This window comes from Centrocercus urophasianus, unplaced genomic scaffold (assembly GCF_019232065.1).
Source record: "Centrocercus urophasianus isolate 14NV4802_14NV808 unplaced genomic scaffold, USGS_Curo_1.0 seq_27, whole genome shotgun sequence".
NCBI classification, from domain to species: domain Eukaryota; kingdom Metazoa; phylum Chordata; class Aves; order Galliformes; family Phasianidae; genus Centrocercus; species Centrocercus urophasianus.
In genome coordinates this window covers 13,890,852-13,911,093 of record NW_024884833.1, presented here as the reverse complement: position 1 = coordinate 13,911,093, position 20,242 = coordinate 13,890,852, and the positions used below count along the sequence as shown (strand labels likewise).

At 40.8% G+C, this 20,242-nt stretch overlaps 1 protein-coding gene across 1 annotated transcript in view; it reads left to right on the top strand.

Moving 5' to 3' along the window:
• The first annotated feature begins 2,427 nt into the window (after positions 1–2,427).
• Positions 2,428–20,242, top strand: part of FANCC (FA complementation group C) — an 84,191-nt gene continuing 66,376 nt past the window's right edge. Inside the window, exons 1-2 of the mRNA XM_042826853.1 lie at positions 2,428–2,491; positions 20,015–20,188. Of these exons, the coding sequence (XP_042682787.1) occupies positions 20,024–20,188 (165 nt within the window). The 5' untranslated portion in view covers positions 2,428–2,491; positions 20,015–20,023. The remainder of the gene's footprint in view (positions 2,492–20,014; positions 20,189–20,242) is intronic.

Here is a 20,242-nt window from a genome sequence, read left to right as displayed (position 1 = left end):
TTTTTTTTTTTTTTTTTTTTTTTTTTTTTTTTTTTTTTTTTGGCTACTTAAAATAAGGGTAATTTGAAGGTAATACTAGCAAGTATTTTTTTCACCTATGCAAATTCAAGCATATTAGTAATTTGCTATGACTTTTACTCCTATTTCTACACATCTGTCTTCCATATTCTTTCTCATTACTTTCTTAAATCTCTTTTTTTTTTCTTTCTTTTTTTCATTTTTTTCCCTTTTCTTCCTGGGTTTATTTTTCATAGTTTCTGTTACATTACAATGATCTTTGCCCATACGCTTGGTTGTGCATGCAAATGGGAATATGGATCCTTGCATAGGAAGATGAAAACTGGCTCTATTAATGGTATAAGCGTCAGGTTGATTATCAATGGCAGTTTTTTGCTACTCACTGACTGTGGGATAGAAATAAACACTGGACAGTCATGGAACATACCCAGTCAGAATACAAAAAAATGATGTTATTCATCCTCCTGCACTCAAACTTATTTCACTGTGTTAGAACAGTTTCAGCAATTAAATAATTAATTTTGTTAACATTTAAGGAAGTGTTGACACAATTGATTATAGCAAGCAAATAGAAATTTTCCCATGTTTTCATTTGACAAGAACGGGAAGGCATAGAATGATTGAAGACTTGTATGAGTTATGAACTGGATTCACAGCGTGAATATGGGTGTCACACCCAAAACTCTGAGCTGTGCTGTGCAGATGTGCTGGATGTGTGGGAAACATCCTAGCCAGTTTATCTTGGTGGACTGCCTGATGAGCAATTGCTATTTCCCAAAAAAGTACTCTGGAACTTCTACAGCAGAGCCCTCCTAATTCATCAGGTGCCAATTCAGTAAAACTAAATGAAAAGAAAGTAATGCAGGAATTATGAAGCTATTACTATATAGGGTAGGCTGAATTTGTATTTGTATGGAAGGAGATTGTGTCTCATTTTACTGAAAACTGAAAGCACCAATGAGTGGAAAAGATGACACATCATGCAAAATCTGAATGGAAGACTACGAAAGCTGAATGAAAGTAAGGTATTTGCAGTTTTTATCTAGTTCAGCTTACATTCAAAGTGGAAAACAACTTCGGCAGTGCTGGACAAATGTTTATGCAGAGGATAAATCTTCTCGAATATCTCATATTTGTAAGCCTGCTAATTCAGACTAATTGTTGGTAGAACAAAAAGTTTGGCAGAAATGTTGCAGCTATTTCCCGCAAGTTTCTCATAGAATCATAGAATGGCCTGGGTTAAAAAGGACCACAGTGATCATCTATTTTCAACCCTCCTGCTACGTGCAGGGTCACCAACCACTAGACCAGGCTGCCCAGAGCCACATCCAGCCTAGCCTTGAATGCTTCCAGGGATGGGGCATCCACAACCTCCTTGGGCAACCTGTTCCAATGCATCACCACCCTCTATGTGAAAAACTTGCTTCTTATATCTAAACCTCCTAAACCTTTCCTATCTTAGTTTAAAACCATTCCTCCTTGTCCTATCACTATCCATCCTTGTAAACAGTCATTCCCCCTACTGTTTATATTCTCCCTTCAAGTACTGGAAGGCCACAATGAGGTCTTCCCGGAGCCTTCTCCTCTCCAAACTAAACAAGCCCAGTTTCCTCAACCTTTCCTCATAGGAGACATACTCCAGCCCTCTGTTCATCTTAGTGGCTGGCCCTCCTCTGGACCTGCTTCGAGAGCTCTGCGTCTTTCTTGTACTGGGAGCCCCAAGCCTGGATGCAGTACTCCAGAGCACATCTTAGTGCTCATCCTCGTGCTGAATATGAATGCTACATCACATAATGCAGCTCTTTTATGTTACTACTCAGTCTCTTTTTTAACAACTTGAGGGCATGCTGCCCTGTATATTTCTTTCAAACCCGAATCTTTATTTAACCCCAAATTTCTTATCTACGGAACTTCAGTGCTCACACTATTCACACATTTCCACACAGGCTACAAGGTCTGTTGGTGTTGACAAAACAAACAGGTTTAGCAGATTTAGCACTTAGGCTGACCAAAGAAGTCAAAATTGACCTTATTCCTTGAGAGTCTGCAAGCTGGCACAGGCCAGGCACACCCATCTATTGAGGTCACCTCAGCATCTCTAGCCCCCCTATACCAACAGCCACAGAGCCCAGTTCACTCTCAGATGCACACACAAGTCCCACACAGGTTTTAGTGCTGGTGCACCACGAGCAGTGTCTAGTGACACACAGATTAGAAATGTTTGGGCCCTCGGTCGTGAGGCACACCGCGGGCTGACGAGCCATCGTTTCAACCCGCGCAGAGCAAAGGGAAGCCCGAGCGGCATAAACCCCCGCGTAGCGTCCCGACGCACAGCCGGGCCACTACCGCCGCACCACCCACATCCCACCACCGCCGGCTCCGCCCCCTGCGCACGCGCGCGGCCTTCACAGCCGGCTGCGCGGCGGCGGAACGCGCGAAAATTCCAAACCGGGGGCGCGAGCGGGACGGCGGGGTAAGCCGAGAGGAGGGGGAGGGGGCGGGGTCGGGGGGCGGGAGGGAAAGAGAGGGGAAGGGAAGAGAGGGAACAACGCCCTTTTCTCGCCCCTTCCCCGCCGCTCCCCCCGTCGGTGGTCGGCGGCGCCCCGCGGCGGGGAGGTGGCGCGGCTGGAGGGTCCGCGCATGCGTTTTGAGGGTTGGTGAGTGGCGGGCGTTTGCCGGGCCGCGATATCCGCTGCTGCCCTTGTCCTCCTGCTTCCCCTTGCTTGGAGGGGCTGTGGAAGTGGAGTCAAATGCAGCACACACTTCGGGGCTTAGGTACCTAACGGGCGCGCAGAGAGAGGTGCAGAGCTCGCAGCTCAGTTCCTGATCCAGCAGATGTCCAGCTTTTGTGCTGTGCAATCTGACACGGGCAGGCATCTGTTCCAGTGCAACAAGATCGGGGCAGTGTGTTTTTGTGGTGCACCTGTAGGCGTACAGTGGGGCCTATAGTATATACGTGCCAGTGCATATATACAAAATTCACCATACCTGTGAATGGCATATCTGACCTGCAGCTAAAGAATAGGGAAGGAATCAGCCATTTTGGGCTTAGGATCACCAATGTGTTTAATTAAACCACAGCTTTCACTCAGTCGTTTTCCAAGTCACTGTTTTTGGTATGGAGGAATAGTTAAGATGAGATAACAGCTCTAGTGCTATATTTGAGTGATGAATCCTACTTTAGGTAAACTCTTGTGGACATCATGTTCTAGCAACAGGTCTTTGAAATATGGAAAACATGGAGAATATGGAGAATTTGGTGATTTTTCTAGCACGTAATAGCGGTCAATGATTTGGAGCCTTTTTTTCTATTCAAAATCCTTGATTTTTTTTTTTTTTTTTTTTTTTTTTTTTTTTTTTTGTGTGTGTGTGTGTGTGTGTGAAAGTAGAGTTTTTCTGTTACTGTCAAACTGAAGATCATTCATCTGCTTTCTCTATTGCCTTGGTTTGTTTTGTGGGTTTGTTTTTTTTTTTTTTTGTTTTTGTTTTTTGCGTTCATGTCCATGTTCTCTGTCGGAGGTTAAAAAACTGTGTTGCAGAGTAACTCGCATGGTATTTCCAGCAGAATTGGAGATATTATGAAGTTATGTTGTGAGCTGATGACAGTGAAAATCTCCTTCCCGTTAAATTCTGGCATTGCTGGAAAGTCCACTTTGTTCACTAAGTTTTTTGCAGCATGCCGTGTATTTTTCCTCACTCTGTATGTTTGTTCACCACTGCCCTCTCTTGGATAAAAGCAGGCATGCTGAACGCTCATGATAATGTGTTCTCTAGTGGTTGATTTTGTAAGGAGTGTGCAAGCTCTGCTATACCTGCCCCTCAGAGGAGATTTGTCTTGGAAAATATAGGCACTGGGAGTCTGAAACAGACACTGACGTCTGTGTTTTTTTCTTACAGTCAAGATTTAATGATCGTTTCTGTGCTTTTTTAGTTTCCTATGGAAACTAGGGTCTACGTGGTTTGACATCTTCCTACCTTTAGCTACTAAAAATTGTATGCATCAGCCAGTTTTAGGCAAGTTTGAAAGCAGGACAGAAGCCTTCAAAGCGATTCTTTTCTTACGCATTTATTAGAAATTGCGTATAGAGTGAAACAGTTTGTGATAGGTGGAACTCTGTTGTTCAACTTTTTGTTTGGCACTAGTTCTCTGATCTAGTCATCCCATACATACGGATGAGCTGGCCTCTCTGTATGCTAAGTTAACTATAGGATGCTGTCTCGCCAGGGTAGAAGTGTCAGAAGGGACAGTATGAGCTTGATTTTTTTGAGACTGGTGTTACCAGCAGTTAAGCAAAGTTACCCACTTGAAAGTGGCCAGTTGTCTTCCTCAAAATGAAGTGACCTTGTGTGCTCAGTACTCTTGAGCCACCATCTCTTAAGCCATCTGCTGAACCAGTTTTCTTTCTTTTTCCCTAAAACATATGTTACAGTACATTGACTTACAGTTGTGAAGGTGCTGTTTTTGATCAAGAATTCTTCTAAAAGCTGGGTGAAGAACCTTGTAATGGATGAAACAACCGTTCCCTGAAATAATTAGAAAATTTTACAGTCCTTCTATTTACATGGAGACGTTTCAGACATTTTCAGGAAAATGCATATATTGCACAAAATAAAAAATCTTTGGTTTGTAAGACTTTTTTTTTTTTTTTTTTTAATGTGTACAACATGCTTTATAACAAACAGGTCAGAAAAAATAGGTAAAAAATAAGGCAGGCTGAGAGAAACTTACATGTGTAAACAGCAGAGTAGCTGCTGTAACTAATGTAAAATCTTCAATTAAACAACTTTCATCCAAGTATGTATTCTCATATCTGTTTTTCTGGTTACTATTATTGTAAATAACTACTGTTATTATTGATGTTGCTAAATAGAAATTCTGCAGATAAGTAATGCCGTGAGTTATAGTTATATAAACTTATTAGTCATTAATTATATAGATGCTATTGGTCACAATTTAAAGACTCGCTTAGATATAATCTGCACTGCATCAGTTATGATAATCTGAGAATGTAAAAGTCCACTGAGGATTTTGTGATTCTTTCAGGAGTAAATTTTTTGTACTTGGAAAGCAAGAAAATTGGATGTTTCTAAATGTGCTGTTTTAGTTTGTTTAAAACATAACAAAAAAAAAGAAAAAGAAAAAAAGAAAAGTAGTATGCAGTTTGAAAGTTGGAAATTAGAGCGCTACGAACAGGCTTCTGTATAAGCAGAGTAGGAAAAAGCCCTGGGAAACCGAACAACTTCTTTATTGTCATATGTAAGATGTGTTAGAAATGGAAATAGCACTCCAGGCATCTGAATCCTGGAGCCAAACTACAGGATTGACCTTTTTCCCTGCTTCTAGATTTCCTAGATACGATAAATACGTAAAACTAGATTAACTCTGTGATAGTATTGAAATATTCCATGCAATTGCTGTAATGGAAGTATCTTGATACACAACTAAATCAATATATGTGGGTGTCCAAGGAGGACTGTCCAGGAGTTGTACCACTATGTAATGCTGTTTTCATATGTTATGCCTTAAAATTAGTCATCTACCATCATGTGACCCAAACTGATAAGGAACTCTTCTCTCATGTAGTACCAAAACTATACAGCTTTGAGTTCTTCCCATGGGTGGCATTGTTAGATTGCAACTGCTCTTATAAACAGATGAGACAAAAAATCCTACTGGTAAGTCACAGGATTCACTATTAGCACAATAAAAAGCACACAGGCACAGAATATGCAGGAATAATTGACTTAAGAATTCCTCAGATGAATGCCTCGTGGGTTTTGATGTCAGTGCTGTGTCTCCAGTCTAGCTGCCTGCACAGTCAATTGTTCCTGTAGTTCAAATTTGACTGAGTGAATCACTGAAAGCCTTTGCTCTCTATGTTTCTGAGGAACTTCTCTCTTCTTATTTGCAAAGAATGAATGGGCTGATTTAATGCCTGTGAATAGCATGAAACCTTGTCAATGGACTCAAGGGACAAATGTCTGTGGGAGTGTGTTAAAATAATGTACAACAAAAAGGTGTAAATGTTGATGTGGGTGTCATGAAGTTATTTTTTTATTCTTCTGAAGAATACATTTTTCTTTTTCTGTCAGGTGTACTTAGTGCCATAAATACATCTTTATTCAGAAGATTTTTTTTTTTTTTTTTTTTTTTTTAAACTCTGAGGCCATTTCTGGGTGTGGATAACTGAGGAAAGGGGACAGAAGTGTCTGACTGGCAAGTTTTTCTGAGCTCTAAAAGAATCGTTCTTTCATTTGCAGACTCAGTCATACTGTGTATGAACCATGTGAATGCTTTTCTGTGAATGCTTTTCTCAGAATTAATGTGGCCTCAACTGATGTTAGAATAAACATGTATATTTTTACTTACACTTACCACACTGATTCCATACAAAATAGAGTATGTGTCATAAAGTCTGAAAAGAAAATACTTTCCATGTTTGTTGTGTGGTCGTTTTGTTTTGGGCATATTGCCCTTCACCACTGCAACTGTTGTGCTGCGTTATTATTCTATGTTTGAAAACCTTAAGTTGAATAGTAGCCTATACTTGAAGAAATCCTTGGCAAATAGGTATGGTTAGTGGATTAGAAAGTATGAGGCTCGTATCTTTTGCTTCCTGTCATTTGTTTTCTTAGTGACTTTGGACAAGTTGTTTGCTGTTTGTGCCTCTGTTTCCTTGCAATTAGCATGGTTATCTAAAAACACTTTAACACTGTAGAGTTGAAGTTTCAGTTAAAGGCACCTTCTTCATTACTACATACTACTTACTACTGTAAATATTGGCGGTTCTTTTTTCAATAAGCTTTGGAAGAGGAATAATTCGCTTTGTGGAAGCAAGTCAATTTTATAGACTGCACAATTAGCATTGTGTATCATTACCATAAGCAATGTTTTATTGATGTTCAAATACTTGTGCTTAAGAGTTTGGACCATGTCTCTCGTCTTCTCGGATTTTTGTGTAAGTCAGGGATAAAACGTGGATTTAACAAAGTTACCTAGCTATTAAAGAAACATAATTGTTGCAACTTAATAGGCTTTGGTCATTCTCCTCTATGTCTAGATAGATTGCTCTAACCCCCCTTTTTTTTTTGGTTTGGTTTTGTTAATGATGAAACAAAGATGAAACATGCAACCAATTTGCAGAATCTTGTGCATAGTCCAGTTGCAGGAAAATGACTTTATGTCAAGAGCTTTTTTAGGCTTTATTTCCCTAGTAATTGTAATGTGTACAGGTAGAAATTAATTCTGTTCCTTGATATCCTAGAGTGAAGGAATGCGTTGTTCTCTGTTCCATTACAGAGACTAATATTCTGATTTGCTGTGTACAATTTACTCTATTATTTTCTACTTATGGTTGGAAAGAAGAAGATAACTAAATTTTTGTTTACGGCAAAAACTTAAGTTTTGAAACCTATAAAATGCAAAAAATTTTCGAAGGACTGGTGTGCATATTCCCCCTCTGTGCTGGTGGTAGAGTATTGGAACTTTGGAATAGAAAAATGATGTATATTCCATGATGAGAAAGAATTCATCTCTAGCTAAGACTTTTTTTTGCAGAGGAATTACATTTCAAGGAAATAATTTTCTCTGAATTGCACTTGAGCAATATAAAACTAAATGTTAATTGGGGAGGAGCTTCATTAATGGAGAATGGATGATTATTTGTATGTTCAGATAAGATTTCGTTTTGTAGAGAAAAGGATAGCGAAAGCCTTTTATACTTCTGAGTTTACAGTAAAAATGCATAACTGTGAATTTAAGCAGGAGAAGACAGTGAGAACAGCATGTAAATGTTTAGATGAAAAAGTACAATTTGTATTTGGCACAAAAATGACTCAGTGTGTGTTATTACAGTTCATTCACATTTCTGCATTGGCTTACGTAAAGATATGTGAGAGGATACTATTGGTCAGAAGATAATGAAAACTTAAGCCAAAGTTACTATCCCATAATCCATGAGATATGGAATGATGCATTAGCTGGAAAATTGGGTTTAAGAGAAATGATGCAAATGGTAAATATCATCATACAGGGATTTGTCATTGTTGCAAATATTGGTGTATTTTAGCTGATATTGCCAACTTGGTGAACTTTTCTTATGTGGATAATAGCAATGCTATCAGTGTACCAATTGAAATTGAGGCTCCATTGATATCAGGTAAAAAAAATAAAATAAAATTGATTGCTGCTGTAAACAGAATGAGAATTGCTTTCCTTATCATCTAACCTCTAAAAAAGTTGTAATATGTATGGTGTTTAGAATATTGATGTCATAGGCATACATACAATTGATTTGTGATGTCGCTAGCCATAGTGAGGGTAAAGTGGCGTCAGGAATGCTTAAACTTCTTGCGAAAAGGGATAAAACAGATTACTTCCGTGTTCACAGATATTCTTCACAGATACTCAGTTCTACCTGCAATTCATAAGCTGAACCAGACATTCTGCATCTCTAAAATTGCATTTATTCTTTGTCTGCATTTTCTTCTTACCTGTTGCCACATAGGCCGGCTGATAAAGAATTGGTATGATTGAAAAGGCTCTGTCCAGCAAAATAAATATTTTAACATTCAGCTTCATTAGACTTACCCCCACCTCCTCCACTATGTTATCTTTTGAGTGCTTCAATAGTGGTTATCACATTGCAGTGACTTGAGTGTTACTAAAATATCTCAGAAGGTTTCCTGCTTAGATTGTGCAATACATTTAAGTTGTGTTGGGGAAATGCATTGAAAGAAGATGTTGCACTCCACTACAATTTTTAGAAGGTCAATAAGATACATACTTGTCTGTGCTTTTGGTAGCCATGCCCAGTGAGTCATTTCTAGCTTCTACTATGTTTTGTCATATATCTTTATCATTCTGTGGTATGTCACAGTGTTTTGATGAGAGATTGATCAATCAGATGTGAAAGAAAGTTAAATGGTAAGCTAGCAGACCTGTTTCTAGTTTGGCTTTTGTTTTGGAGGATATATTGCTCTGCTTAATATCAGTACGCACCAGTTAAATCTGGTTTGCTTTATTGCCTTGAAACAAATTACGACTTTGTACATGAATCTAATTCCCTGCTTTGAGATATGGACAGTTTTATCTGAGCCTTACTGGATTTTGCTGTAACGCTGGAATTCTATTATATTAGCACCTCATACTGGTCTGTACTTTAATTGATTGCAGAAGAGCTTTGTCAGAGATTTGTTTTCTTCCGTTGCATGTAACTTTTTCTATTAAATACTTGCCGTGTTGGACTCTTAATACCTCTGTTGCTGCTCTTTTTTCTGTTTCCTTTTTTTTTTTTTTTTTTTTTTTTTTTTTCCCCTAGAGGAATCTTCCACTGGCTTGTTAACAGACTTTGTATTCATTTCAGGTCTTATGATATAGTAATCTGCTTTGTGGGCTAGTGGTTGCATCTTTTGAGTGTAGAACTAGTAATTAATAGCCTTGTCCTGTTAAGATTCATTATGGAAAAAAGATTCAGTATCTGAAAATTCCGCAATATCACTCCTAAATGTCTTTTGCATCTTTTACTGTTCCCTAGGGTTAAAGTTGTATGGATATTCTGGGATATTATTTCTGTCTTTCACATTAGGGAAAGCTTTATTCTTTATTCTTAGGTACCTCACATGGGAAAGATCAGAAAGAAGATCTGCTGTTCTAAGACAAGCCTGCCATTAGAATCAGAAAGTTTTAAAATTAATTTTTGTGTTATTACTGTTAAAAAGGAAGGTTTATAAATAGTATTTTTTTTGGTACTGAATGTCACAGCCTGGTGAACAAGGAGGATAGGCCTATGATCATATAGCCATTTAGCAGGGCAGAAAGTGGGGGATGTAGTGTTTTCCAAGCCTTATGAAATGGAAGTTTTGTGTGAATCCCAGCAATGCAGTATGTGCTTCCCCAGGATGTCAGGTCTTTTCCAGTCCTGCAGAGTAAAGTAACACAACTGGAAATACTATGCGGTTTTTAATGTTAATCAGAGTAAACCTATATGGGAGGTATATGTATACACATAATGTTCATGAAAGCAATCCTGTCAATAGCCCGTCGCTTCAATGTGAGAACTGAGCTCTTTTCCCAGTGAGACCTGACAATGTAATTTAGAAAGTAGGTGTGACAACTATTAAAGTAGCAATACTAATTATCAGAGTAAATAGAGGAAACAGATGCAGAGATGTGGAATACTAACTACCTTCTCTAAGAGATGAGTCATTTCATCACCATTTACATCAGCACACCATCCTTAATCCAAGTGGAAATTGTTCAATAGATTATTCTTGATTGGTAGACTGCCAGTGAGTGTATGTTAGTCTTAGCACCAAGATATAAGCCGGTCTGTAAATCTGTTTTCTCAACAAAAAACACTGATGACAGGAATTGTAGTATGTATATTTAATTTGTATGTAGTTTTTATTCAACTTGAGTCTTTCTGAAGTTTCTAAAAAATATTATAAATTTTTTTATCAACTGCTACATTTTCTTTTCTTTTTATACAAGCCTGTATTATCTGGTAGGAATGAAATTAGTGATTTGTTTGTCGCTGCCTTTAAAACTTAGAATAACTGAGTTAATAGTCTTCTCTATATTAATACATCAACCATGCTATATTATAATGCAATTAAGGGTGATTAACTAATGAATCAGAGTCATGCTATCTTTTGATTGTAAAATATATCCAAGTGTTTATCAATCTCCTGATATCTGTTAGAGAAATAAGCATGGATAAGAAGACTTTTGAACTTCTTAAAGTGTTAACAACCCTAAAAAATCATTTGGAATGTGGACTGTCTGTATAAATTCTGTTAGCTCTGTGGTGAACAGTTCTGTCTGAAGACTTTCAGCCCTGATGTGATATAAATAGCTTAGCTTTTTTGTTTGTTTGTTTTTTTTAATTCCCAAGCTGGGGTTGTTGATGTTTATGAGTTGAGAGAGGAGATAAAATAATGGTAAGTGAAGTGTTCTTTGAAGTGTGGAGCTACTTATCACCAATTCATAACAAAGTACATAAATGAGAGCTTTATATCTTGAATATAACTTTTCATCACAGTTATTTGAAAGCCTTCTAATTGAAATGCTTTTATTTATTTAAAAATAATAACTGAATTTTCAAGATTGAAGACCACCTAAGTAATAAAAGTTTAGCAGCAATTTTTGTTCATCCATCAGAGATGAAAAAGGACACTGAAAGCTATGGAAGTTTTTTTTCATGAAATTTTCTATTTTGTGATAGACAAATTCTTTCTGTGGAGCTATAATGATTCAGCGACTGCTGATTCTCTTAACATTTATTGTAGTTTATTCCTGAGTTTCAGGATTTGAACTTGTGAAGAAGTTGCTCTGCTTTCATGTGATTTTTTGTCTTGTTTGGTGTCATCCTGAAAGATTCTATTTGTACAGTTCCAGAGAACTAGTCTTTACTCTTGCTACCTTGCAAGCTGGATATACAAATATGACTTTGTTTTCAGACTCTACATATGGAGATGATTGTGGAGAAGTTTTCTGTGAAACTTTGTTGGGAGTCTCATCTACTTTTGCTGATAGTTCTTTACTCAGCTTTGATGAATGGTATTGAATTGTGTCTCTCATGGAAGTCTGTCTGAATGTGCATGTCTCCCCTGTACTTAGGACTCCTCATTTGATACAGTTCTCCAGGTGAGGCTTCACCAGCACAGAATCAGCCCCCTTGACCTGCTGGCCACGCTTCTTTGGGTGCAGCCCAGGATACAATTGGCTTTCTGGCCTGTCTACCCCCACATCTTTTTCAACAGGGCTGTGCTCAATCCTTTCCTCCCCCAGCTTGTATTGATAGTGAAGATTGCCTGGAACTAGGTGCAAGATCTTTGTTGAACCTTGTGGGATACAGTAGACCTGGGCCCACTGCTCAAGCCTATCTGTGTCCATCTAGATGGCATACTGTCCATCTGCTGTGTTGACTACACCCCACAGCTTGGGGTAATCAGCAAATTTGCTAAGAGTGCATTCAACCCCACTGTCAGTGTTGTGGATGAAGATATTAAAAGAGTATTGATCTCAACACTGACCCCTATGGGAAACCACTCATCACTGATCTCTGTCCAGACATTGAGCCATTGACCACTGCTTTCTGGACTCAGTCCTGCAGCCAGTTCTTTGTCCATTGAACAGTCCACCCATCAAATCTGTATCTTTCCGATTTGGAGAGAAGGATGTTGTGGGATGCTGTCAGAGGCCTTACTGAAGTCCAGATAGATGACATCAGTGGCTCTTCCCTTGTCCACTGATGGAGTAACACCATCATAAAAGGCCTTTGAGTTGGTCAGGCATGATTTGCCTTTTGGTGAAGCTATGAACGTTCTCATGTATCATCTCCCGTATCTTCTGTATGCTTTAGCGTAGCTTCCTGGAGGATCTGCTCCATGATCTTCCCTGACACAGAGCTGAGACTGATAAGATGGTAGTTCCTGGGGTCATCCTTCATACCCTTCTTAAAAATTGTTGTGATGTTGCTTTTTTTCCAGTCACCAAGGAATGATTTGATTGCTGTGACTTTTCAAATATCGTACCGAATGGCTTGGCAACTACATCAGCTAATTCCCTCAGGACCCTGGGATGCATCTCATTAGGACCTATAGACCTGTGGATGTTCAGGTTCCTCAGGTGGTCACAAACCTGATCTTCATTTAGAGTGGGAGGAATGTTGCTTTCCCAGTCACCTCTTAACAAACCAAACATTTGAGGGCTGTATGGCAAGCAGTTATCAGAGAAGACAAAAAAGTTGTTAAATATCTAAGCCTTTTGCTTGTCTCTTGTTACCAGCTTGCCTATGTCACACATAGGCACACTGTGGTGGGTATGACCTGCTGGACTTTCCTTTTCTGGTTGTGGTACCTGTAGAAGCCTTTCTATTTCTTCCTGGCATCCCTTGCCAAGTTTTAATTCAAACTGGCCCTTGGTTTTCCTGACCCTGTCCCTTCACAGCCTCACAGCTTCCTTATAGACCTCGTGTGGTACCTGCCCCTTTTTCCACTTCCTGTGCATTTTCTTCTTGCTCTTCAGTTTGATTAGCATGTCCTGGTTCAGCCATGCCAGTCTCTGCCTCCTTGCTACACCTGGAGGTGCTGAGTTCTTGCATTCTGAGAAAAGCTTCCTTAAAGATCTGCCAGCTCTGCTCTGATCTGTTGCCCATGAGGACAGTTTCCTAGGATGTTTTGTTGACTAACTCCATGAAGAGCTTTCCTGAAATTTAGCATCCCAGTTTTATTCTTTGCCTACCTCATATCCCTCTGGAGCATGAACTCAACCACAGCATAGACACTACAGCACAAGCAGCCCCCAATCCTGATGTCACCAATCAGTTTACTTGCACTGGTAAGCAACTGGTCCAGTACTGCATTTACCCTGGTGGGGCCTTCTACTACTTGACTCAGGAGGTTATCCTCAATGCATTCCAGGAAACTCTTGGATTGCCTACAGCTTGCCATGCTACTTTTCCATCAGACGTCTGGGTGGTTGAAGTCCCTCACCAGGATGAGCACTTCTAATTGCCACACTTCCTGTAGCTGGAGGTGGAAGGCCTCATCAACAGCCTCTTCTTGATTTGGTAGCCTGTAGTAGACACTGATCAGAAGGCTCCCTTTGCTGCCTTGGCCTCAAAAGGCAGCGGGTCCTTCAAGGCCCCTGCTAGCACCCTGTCCCTCTAATATAGCTATGCCTTTTCACATCTTATAGGAAGGTTCACTATCCCCTCTGTCCCATTGCAGACCTAGTTTAAAGCTCTCCAAATGAGCCCTGGTAGCTCCCAAGGACCCTTTTCCCACTTTGAGAAAGGCGAACCATCTGGTGGCTGTAAACCTACTGCCGTATAGGCCATTTGGTTGTCAAAAAAAACCTGAAGTTCTGGTGACAGCACCAGCCCCAAAGTCAGGTATTTAAAGATAAGATCCTTTAGTTTGTTTCCAAGTCCTTACCCAATAGAGGAGACAGAGGAAAAAAGATATGTGCATTCAATTCCTTCACCTGTCCTACCCAGGCCCTGAAATCCCTTTTGATAGCTGTTGGCCCACATGTAGCTGCTTCATCTCTCCACATATGGAAAAGCACGAAGGGGCTGTGGCTTGATGGCTGTACCAGGCTGAGTACTGTTCCTGGTGACATCCCTCACCCGAGTTCCAGGAAGACAGACTTCTGTGTGAGGAGGGTCTGCTTGGCATGTTGAACAATAAGTTCCCTGTAGGGAGGATCACATACCCGTCTCTTCTTTTTCAGTGATGTTGACTTGTTTTTTGTGGTTTGGTTTTGTTAGTTTGTCTATACTGAGTGGGCTGTCATCACCCACAGTCTGGCCTTTCACATCTGGCCTTTACCATCCAGGGCCTCACAGTTGTTGTAGAGAGACATCTGTGTGCATGGCATTGACAGGGAGGGTTTTTGTTTGCAGCTGCAGATGCAGACTTGCCTCCATCTTCACCTTTCCTTTGTATTCTTGCCCTCCAGCCTCAGGCTTTTTTCCTTCAACCTAATGTGATGCATCAGGGTTCTGCATTTTGAAATTACCTGTCTGTGCACAAGTGAATTGCCGTTTCCCTGCTCCTTCTGTTCTTTCCCCCCGCACCCCCCTCCCGTCACTTTTTAATCTGTTTCATCCTGTCGCCTCACCACAAGGCAGAGCGCACAGTCTGCCTGCTGGCGCCTCACGCAGCTGTTAAGTCTGCACCACGACGCCAGTGAAAGACTCGTGCACACTACACAGCCGGAGGTCTGGACAACTACATCGTTGCCTCTGAATTCCGTCAGGGCTGCAACATCCTTCCTGACAGGGGCAGACACCATAGCTCTTCTTCGGGTGGATACCATGATTAAGTCTCAGTCTTTGGGGAGGTGTTAATCCTGCACTTAGAGTGGGACGACCTTGTACTTTGCTTTTTGGGTAATAATTTCTTGATGAATGTATCTCTCTAGCATGTAGGGTACTTGCCCTCCGTGCTCTCCTGCCCTGCGCGAACTGCCCGTGCAAACTGCGGCGCTGCGCTGTTCGGACTCGCCACGCCCGTCCTGTTCGCGCCGCTCTCGAGTGGCGGGTTTTGTACTTGGGGGTGTTCGGCCGCTGTCATCCCCGGCTCCGCCTGCACCGTGTCACTGCTGCCGCACGCCAAGGGCTGCTCGCTCCCTTCATAACGGCCTTTTCTGCGGATTTACCTTTCTTTTCCATTCCGATTGGATATAAGGAAGAAGTTTTTTACAAAGAGATGGTGCGGTTCTGGATCAGGTTGTCCAGAGAGATGGTAGATGTCTTGTCCTTGGAAGCATTCAAGGCTGGGCTGAACCAGGCTCTGAGCAACCTGACCTAGCTGTAGGTGTCCCTGTTCATAGCAGGGGAGTTGGACTAAATAGCCTTTAAAAGCCCATTCCAACTTAAAAGTTTTTTATGATTCTATGATATCTTAAGGTCATTTACAATAAATCCAGCTTCTGAATTTCTCATATTCTAGAGAAAATAGTTCAAAATAAAAATAAAAATAGAAGAGTGCCAGATCTAGATTTTTTTGTAACTGATATAGGAATCCCATCTAATTGAAAGCAGAGGAAAGGAGATAGAAAAAGACCTTGGGAATACATCTGACAGTATCTGATAGACAACACATACCTGTAGCCCTTTTAGTTTATTTTGTATTTAAGTGTATATGTTTAAGTACATGTAATTAACTAGCAATTTTTTTATTTCTGTTATTGATAAGCTGTATGTCTCATAGCATATTTTGAGATGAAACCTGTGTGTTTGATTTGGTCTGTCATGTTTCCTGTTTAATTGTGTTTATATATTCAGTATATTTACAGCATTTATTTACTGAATGCTTTCCCACAGTATTGAGTTGAAGACAAGCATAAGTACTGTTAACAAAATGGTTCTCTTTGGGACCAGACACCATAAACAATTGAGAAAATCATTAAATCACAGAATCACCCGGGTTGGAAGGGACCTCAAGGATCATGTAGTTCCAACCCCCCTGCCTAGCAGGGCCACCAAACATACACATTCAGATCAGGTTGCCCAGGACCCCGTCCAACCTGGCCTTGAACACGTCCAAGGACGGGGCATCCACAACCTCCCTGGGCAGCCCGTTCCAGGGCCTAACCACTCTCCTTGTAAAGAACTTCCCCCTAACATCCAACCTAAATCTTCCCTCCTTCAACTTGGATCCATTTCCCCTAGTCCTGCTATTGTCAGCCCTTTCAAAGAGTTTACTCCCCTCGTGGGTGTAGGTTCCCTTCAGGTATTGATAGGCTGCAATGAGGTCACCCCGCAGCCTTCTCTTCTCCAGGCTGAACAAGCCCAACTCCCTCAGCCTGTCCTCATAGGGGAGGTGCTCCAGCCCCCGATCATCTTAGTCGCCCTCCTCTGGACCCTTTCCAAAATCTCTATGTCTTTCTTGTACTGAGGGCTCCACACCTGGACACAGTACTCCAGATGGGGCCTCACAAGAGCCGAGTAGAGAGGGACAATCACCTCCCTGTCCCTGCTGACCACCCCTCTCCTGATGGAGCCCAGGATCCCATTTGCCTTTCGAGCTGCCAGAGCGCATTGCTGGCTCATGTTAAGTCTCTCGTCCATCAGGACCCCCAGGTCCTTCTCTGCAGGGCTGCTCTCAAGGACCACTCCTCCCAGCCTGTATGGGTGCCTGGGGTTCTTCCGGCCCAAATGCAAAACCTTGCACTTTGCTGTGTTGAACCTCATTAGGTTCACCCGAGCCCAGCCTTCCAGCCTGTTGAGGTCCCTCTGAATGGCATCCCTTCCTTCCACCGTATCAACTGCACCACTCAGCTTGGTGTCGTCAGCAAACTTGCTGAGGGTGCACTCAATTCCGTCATCGATGTCATTAATAAAGATGTTAAAGAGCTCCGGTCCCAAGACAGACTCTTGGGGGACACCACTTGTTACCGGCCTCCACGTGGACATAGAGCCATTGACCACCACCCTCTGTCTGCGGCCTTTCAACCAATTGCTTATCCATCGGGTCGTCCACCTATCAAATCCACTTCCCTCCAATTTGGAGATGAGGATGTGGTGGGGGACCATGTCAAAGGCCTTGCTCAGGTCCAGGTAAATGACATCGGTCGCCTTCCCTTCGTCCACCAATGCCGTCACTCCATCATAGAAGGCCACAAGATTAGTTAGGCATGACCTTCCTTTGGTGAAGCCGTGCTGGCTGTCTCGGATCACATGCTCATTCTTTATGTGATCGAGCATGTTGTCCAGGAGGATCTGTTCCATGATCTTCCCAGGCACGGAGGTGAGACTCACTGGCCTGTAGTTCCCCGGGTCCTCCCTGCGCCCCTTCTTGTATATGGGAGTGGCGTGACCCTTCCTCCAGTCATCCGGGACCTCACCTGACAGCCACGACTTCTCAAATATGATGGAGAGCGGCTCGGCAACCACCTCAGCCAGCTCCTTCAGGTTCTTTCAGGTTAAATCATTGTACTATAACTAGAATGAGCACTTGTGATAAATTGCTTATGCTAGACAAAAAGAAATTTGCAAAAAAATGTTGTGATGCTGCAAAATGGGCTGAGATTTCAGATTTCTGGGAAGAGGCTGTTCTTACCAGTCACAGATGCCCCGTTTTGCATCCTGGTATAGTACTTGCATGTATCTGGTATAGGAGATAGGCTTGTTTGATTTTCTTACCTTGGTTCTCTGTTAATACCTACTCATCTCTTGTGGAATGGCCCCAGAATGCTAGTGCCTGTGGTATTATTTTTTGCTTACAACACTTTCAGCAGTCATTTTGTTAGAAATCTTTTTCAGTTATTCAAGAGCATTCATCTAATATGGGATCACCAAACAGGTTCACTAGTTTACTCAAACTTGTAAGTTCAGCTTCTGGCTGTAAATCAGTTCTTAAAGTTTTCATTATAGCCTCGTGATTTTAGAAAGTTTGCAGCTGGATGTTTGACTTCATGTAACAAGAACTACTGTGAAAGCATGTCGGCTATTTTTAATGCTTACTAAATAGTAAGGTTTGAGAGAATTCTGAGGAGGTGTTTTGGACCTGTGCAAACTGAGAACATAATAATGAAATAGCATGAGCTCTGCTAACATTGCCTTGAATGTGCTTAAGTCAAATATACACTGAACTACTGTTACGGTTTTATGCTTTTTGTTACTGGTATTCCAGTAACAAAACTGGAAAAACATCATGACATCACGTAGTGGAATGGGAAGGGAAGAGTTAATACTTCAGTTGTGTGAACTGTCAATATGTCTGGCTATCTGGTTCTCAGAAGAGAAGAACAACTACATCTCCGAGAAGACTTTCAATGTTCCATTTCCATTTTCCACTGAGAAAGATAAAACTGCTCATAAGACTGTCCCTTCTCTTACTGCTCATCTTAGCAGTATGTGCTCCCTAGCTGTCTTGCCTTCAGCATTAGAGTAAGGCCTTTGGTTTTGGAAACTCTCTCTCATTTTCTTGGTTTATTAGTTTCAATCCTGATGAACTTGTATTTCTGCTATTATAATGTGAAAATTAACTTTCCTCCTCAGATCATTGTCACTGTTTCTTTTTTCCCTCATTTATTATTACTGCTTTCCCTTTTTGTTTCTCCTCCCCCCATGCTCCCCTCCACTCCTTTTTTTCAGGCCAGTGGGCCTGTAGGTCTGCTATTCCCCTGTCACAGATGCAGGTGTCATGGAGTTATCTCTAGATCTAACTACCTGGCAAGCCAACAGCTTTGCTTTCCCACCCCCACCTCCCCTCAACCCCCTCCCCCCCCCATGGAAAGTATTCAGTCAAGTAATAGGTGACATTCATTTTAGGATATATACTTATTACTGTTAGAAACTAAATGAGTTTATTAATAGATTAATGGTCTTCATTTTCTTATCTGGCATGGAATAGCATGATATTTAAGTTGTGATTATGAAAAGTTAGCTGTATAAAACTGTATTTGCAGGGCTGCTGCTGCTAAGGTTTGTTTTCTGGTTTGTAGCTTTGTGTCTGTAAGTTATAAAATAAATATCCACTGATTTCCATTGCTTCTGTGAGTGTCTGAATTTGTCTCCAAATAGTCAACAGTTCATTTCTGAGAGCAGCCATCACGTGTGTATTAAATGAAAATTGTTCTTACAATCTTGATATTGGGGCCAATGATTGAATATCTGCAAGAGTTCAGTTACTCTTCTGGCATATGTATTGTTTCTTCTTAAAGATGTATAAAGGCTGGTGTAGCATGTGCTGCTCTATCTTCTCTTTTGCTGAGGAAAAGTATTGTTAAGTAGAAAAAAAAAAAAAATACTTGTGTCTTTTACTGGGGAAATTTAGTTAGATTTTAATATTTTGGTTTAACAGTAATTCCCTTTGTTCCATGATCCAGTTTTTGCATTGAACTGTGCAACTAGATATGGATTATAGCTTTTGTTCAAAGGTTGGATGTGGTTGTTTTTCACTCTTCTTTGTATAACAATAAAAAAGAAAATCAGATTGAAAGTACTGAATTTATTGATTTCTTTTAAGGAGAATGCGCTTTTTGCACTTTTATGAACAGATGCAGAACTTAAAACAAGCAAAGCCTCACTACCACCACGCCCGGTGGTACCACCTTGGCCCTTTTGTTTTGATTAAATTTTTTTTAGTATTTTCATTTGTCTTGAAATTGACATCCTTAATTTTTCTCTCATGAAAAGCGTTCAGAATAAATATCTACTCACTTTATTATAGTATTGTTTGAGTGAAATATTGGTAAAGATAAATTCAGATATTAAAAGCTTGAGACACAGATGGTATATTCTAAGATAATTTACTGATCACTGTGCCAGTGTTGCTACTTTGTCTCAATGGGGTGATTATTTTACCCTACTCCTGTTAGAAAGAAAATCAGCACCCTTAAGAGATACTGCGATTCCGTTCCATTTGAACACGATGTTAGCAGAAATCCTTCTTCCCATTCATGGTCTCAAGCCAGTGTTCAATTATGCCTGATTTGGAGTTGTAATTTTTTTTCTTTATTCTTTTTTTTTTTTTTAAGCATCGTGAAATGGCCCAGGACACTACAGTGCCTAAATTGAATTTCAAATTTTGGTTGGATAAAGCTATTGAGTGGGGTCAGGCCAACACTTTGGAATCCCAGAAAGATGTCTGTCTTCATTTGCCCCAGTTGCAGGAGTTTCTGCTTCAGACTTATGAAACTCTCAAACAAATGGTAAGTGACTTTAAAAGGAAGAATGACCTCTTTTGTAGGCAGCCCAAGAAAAAA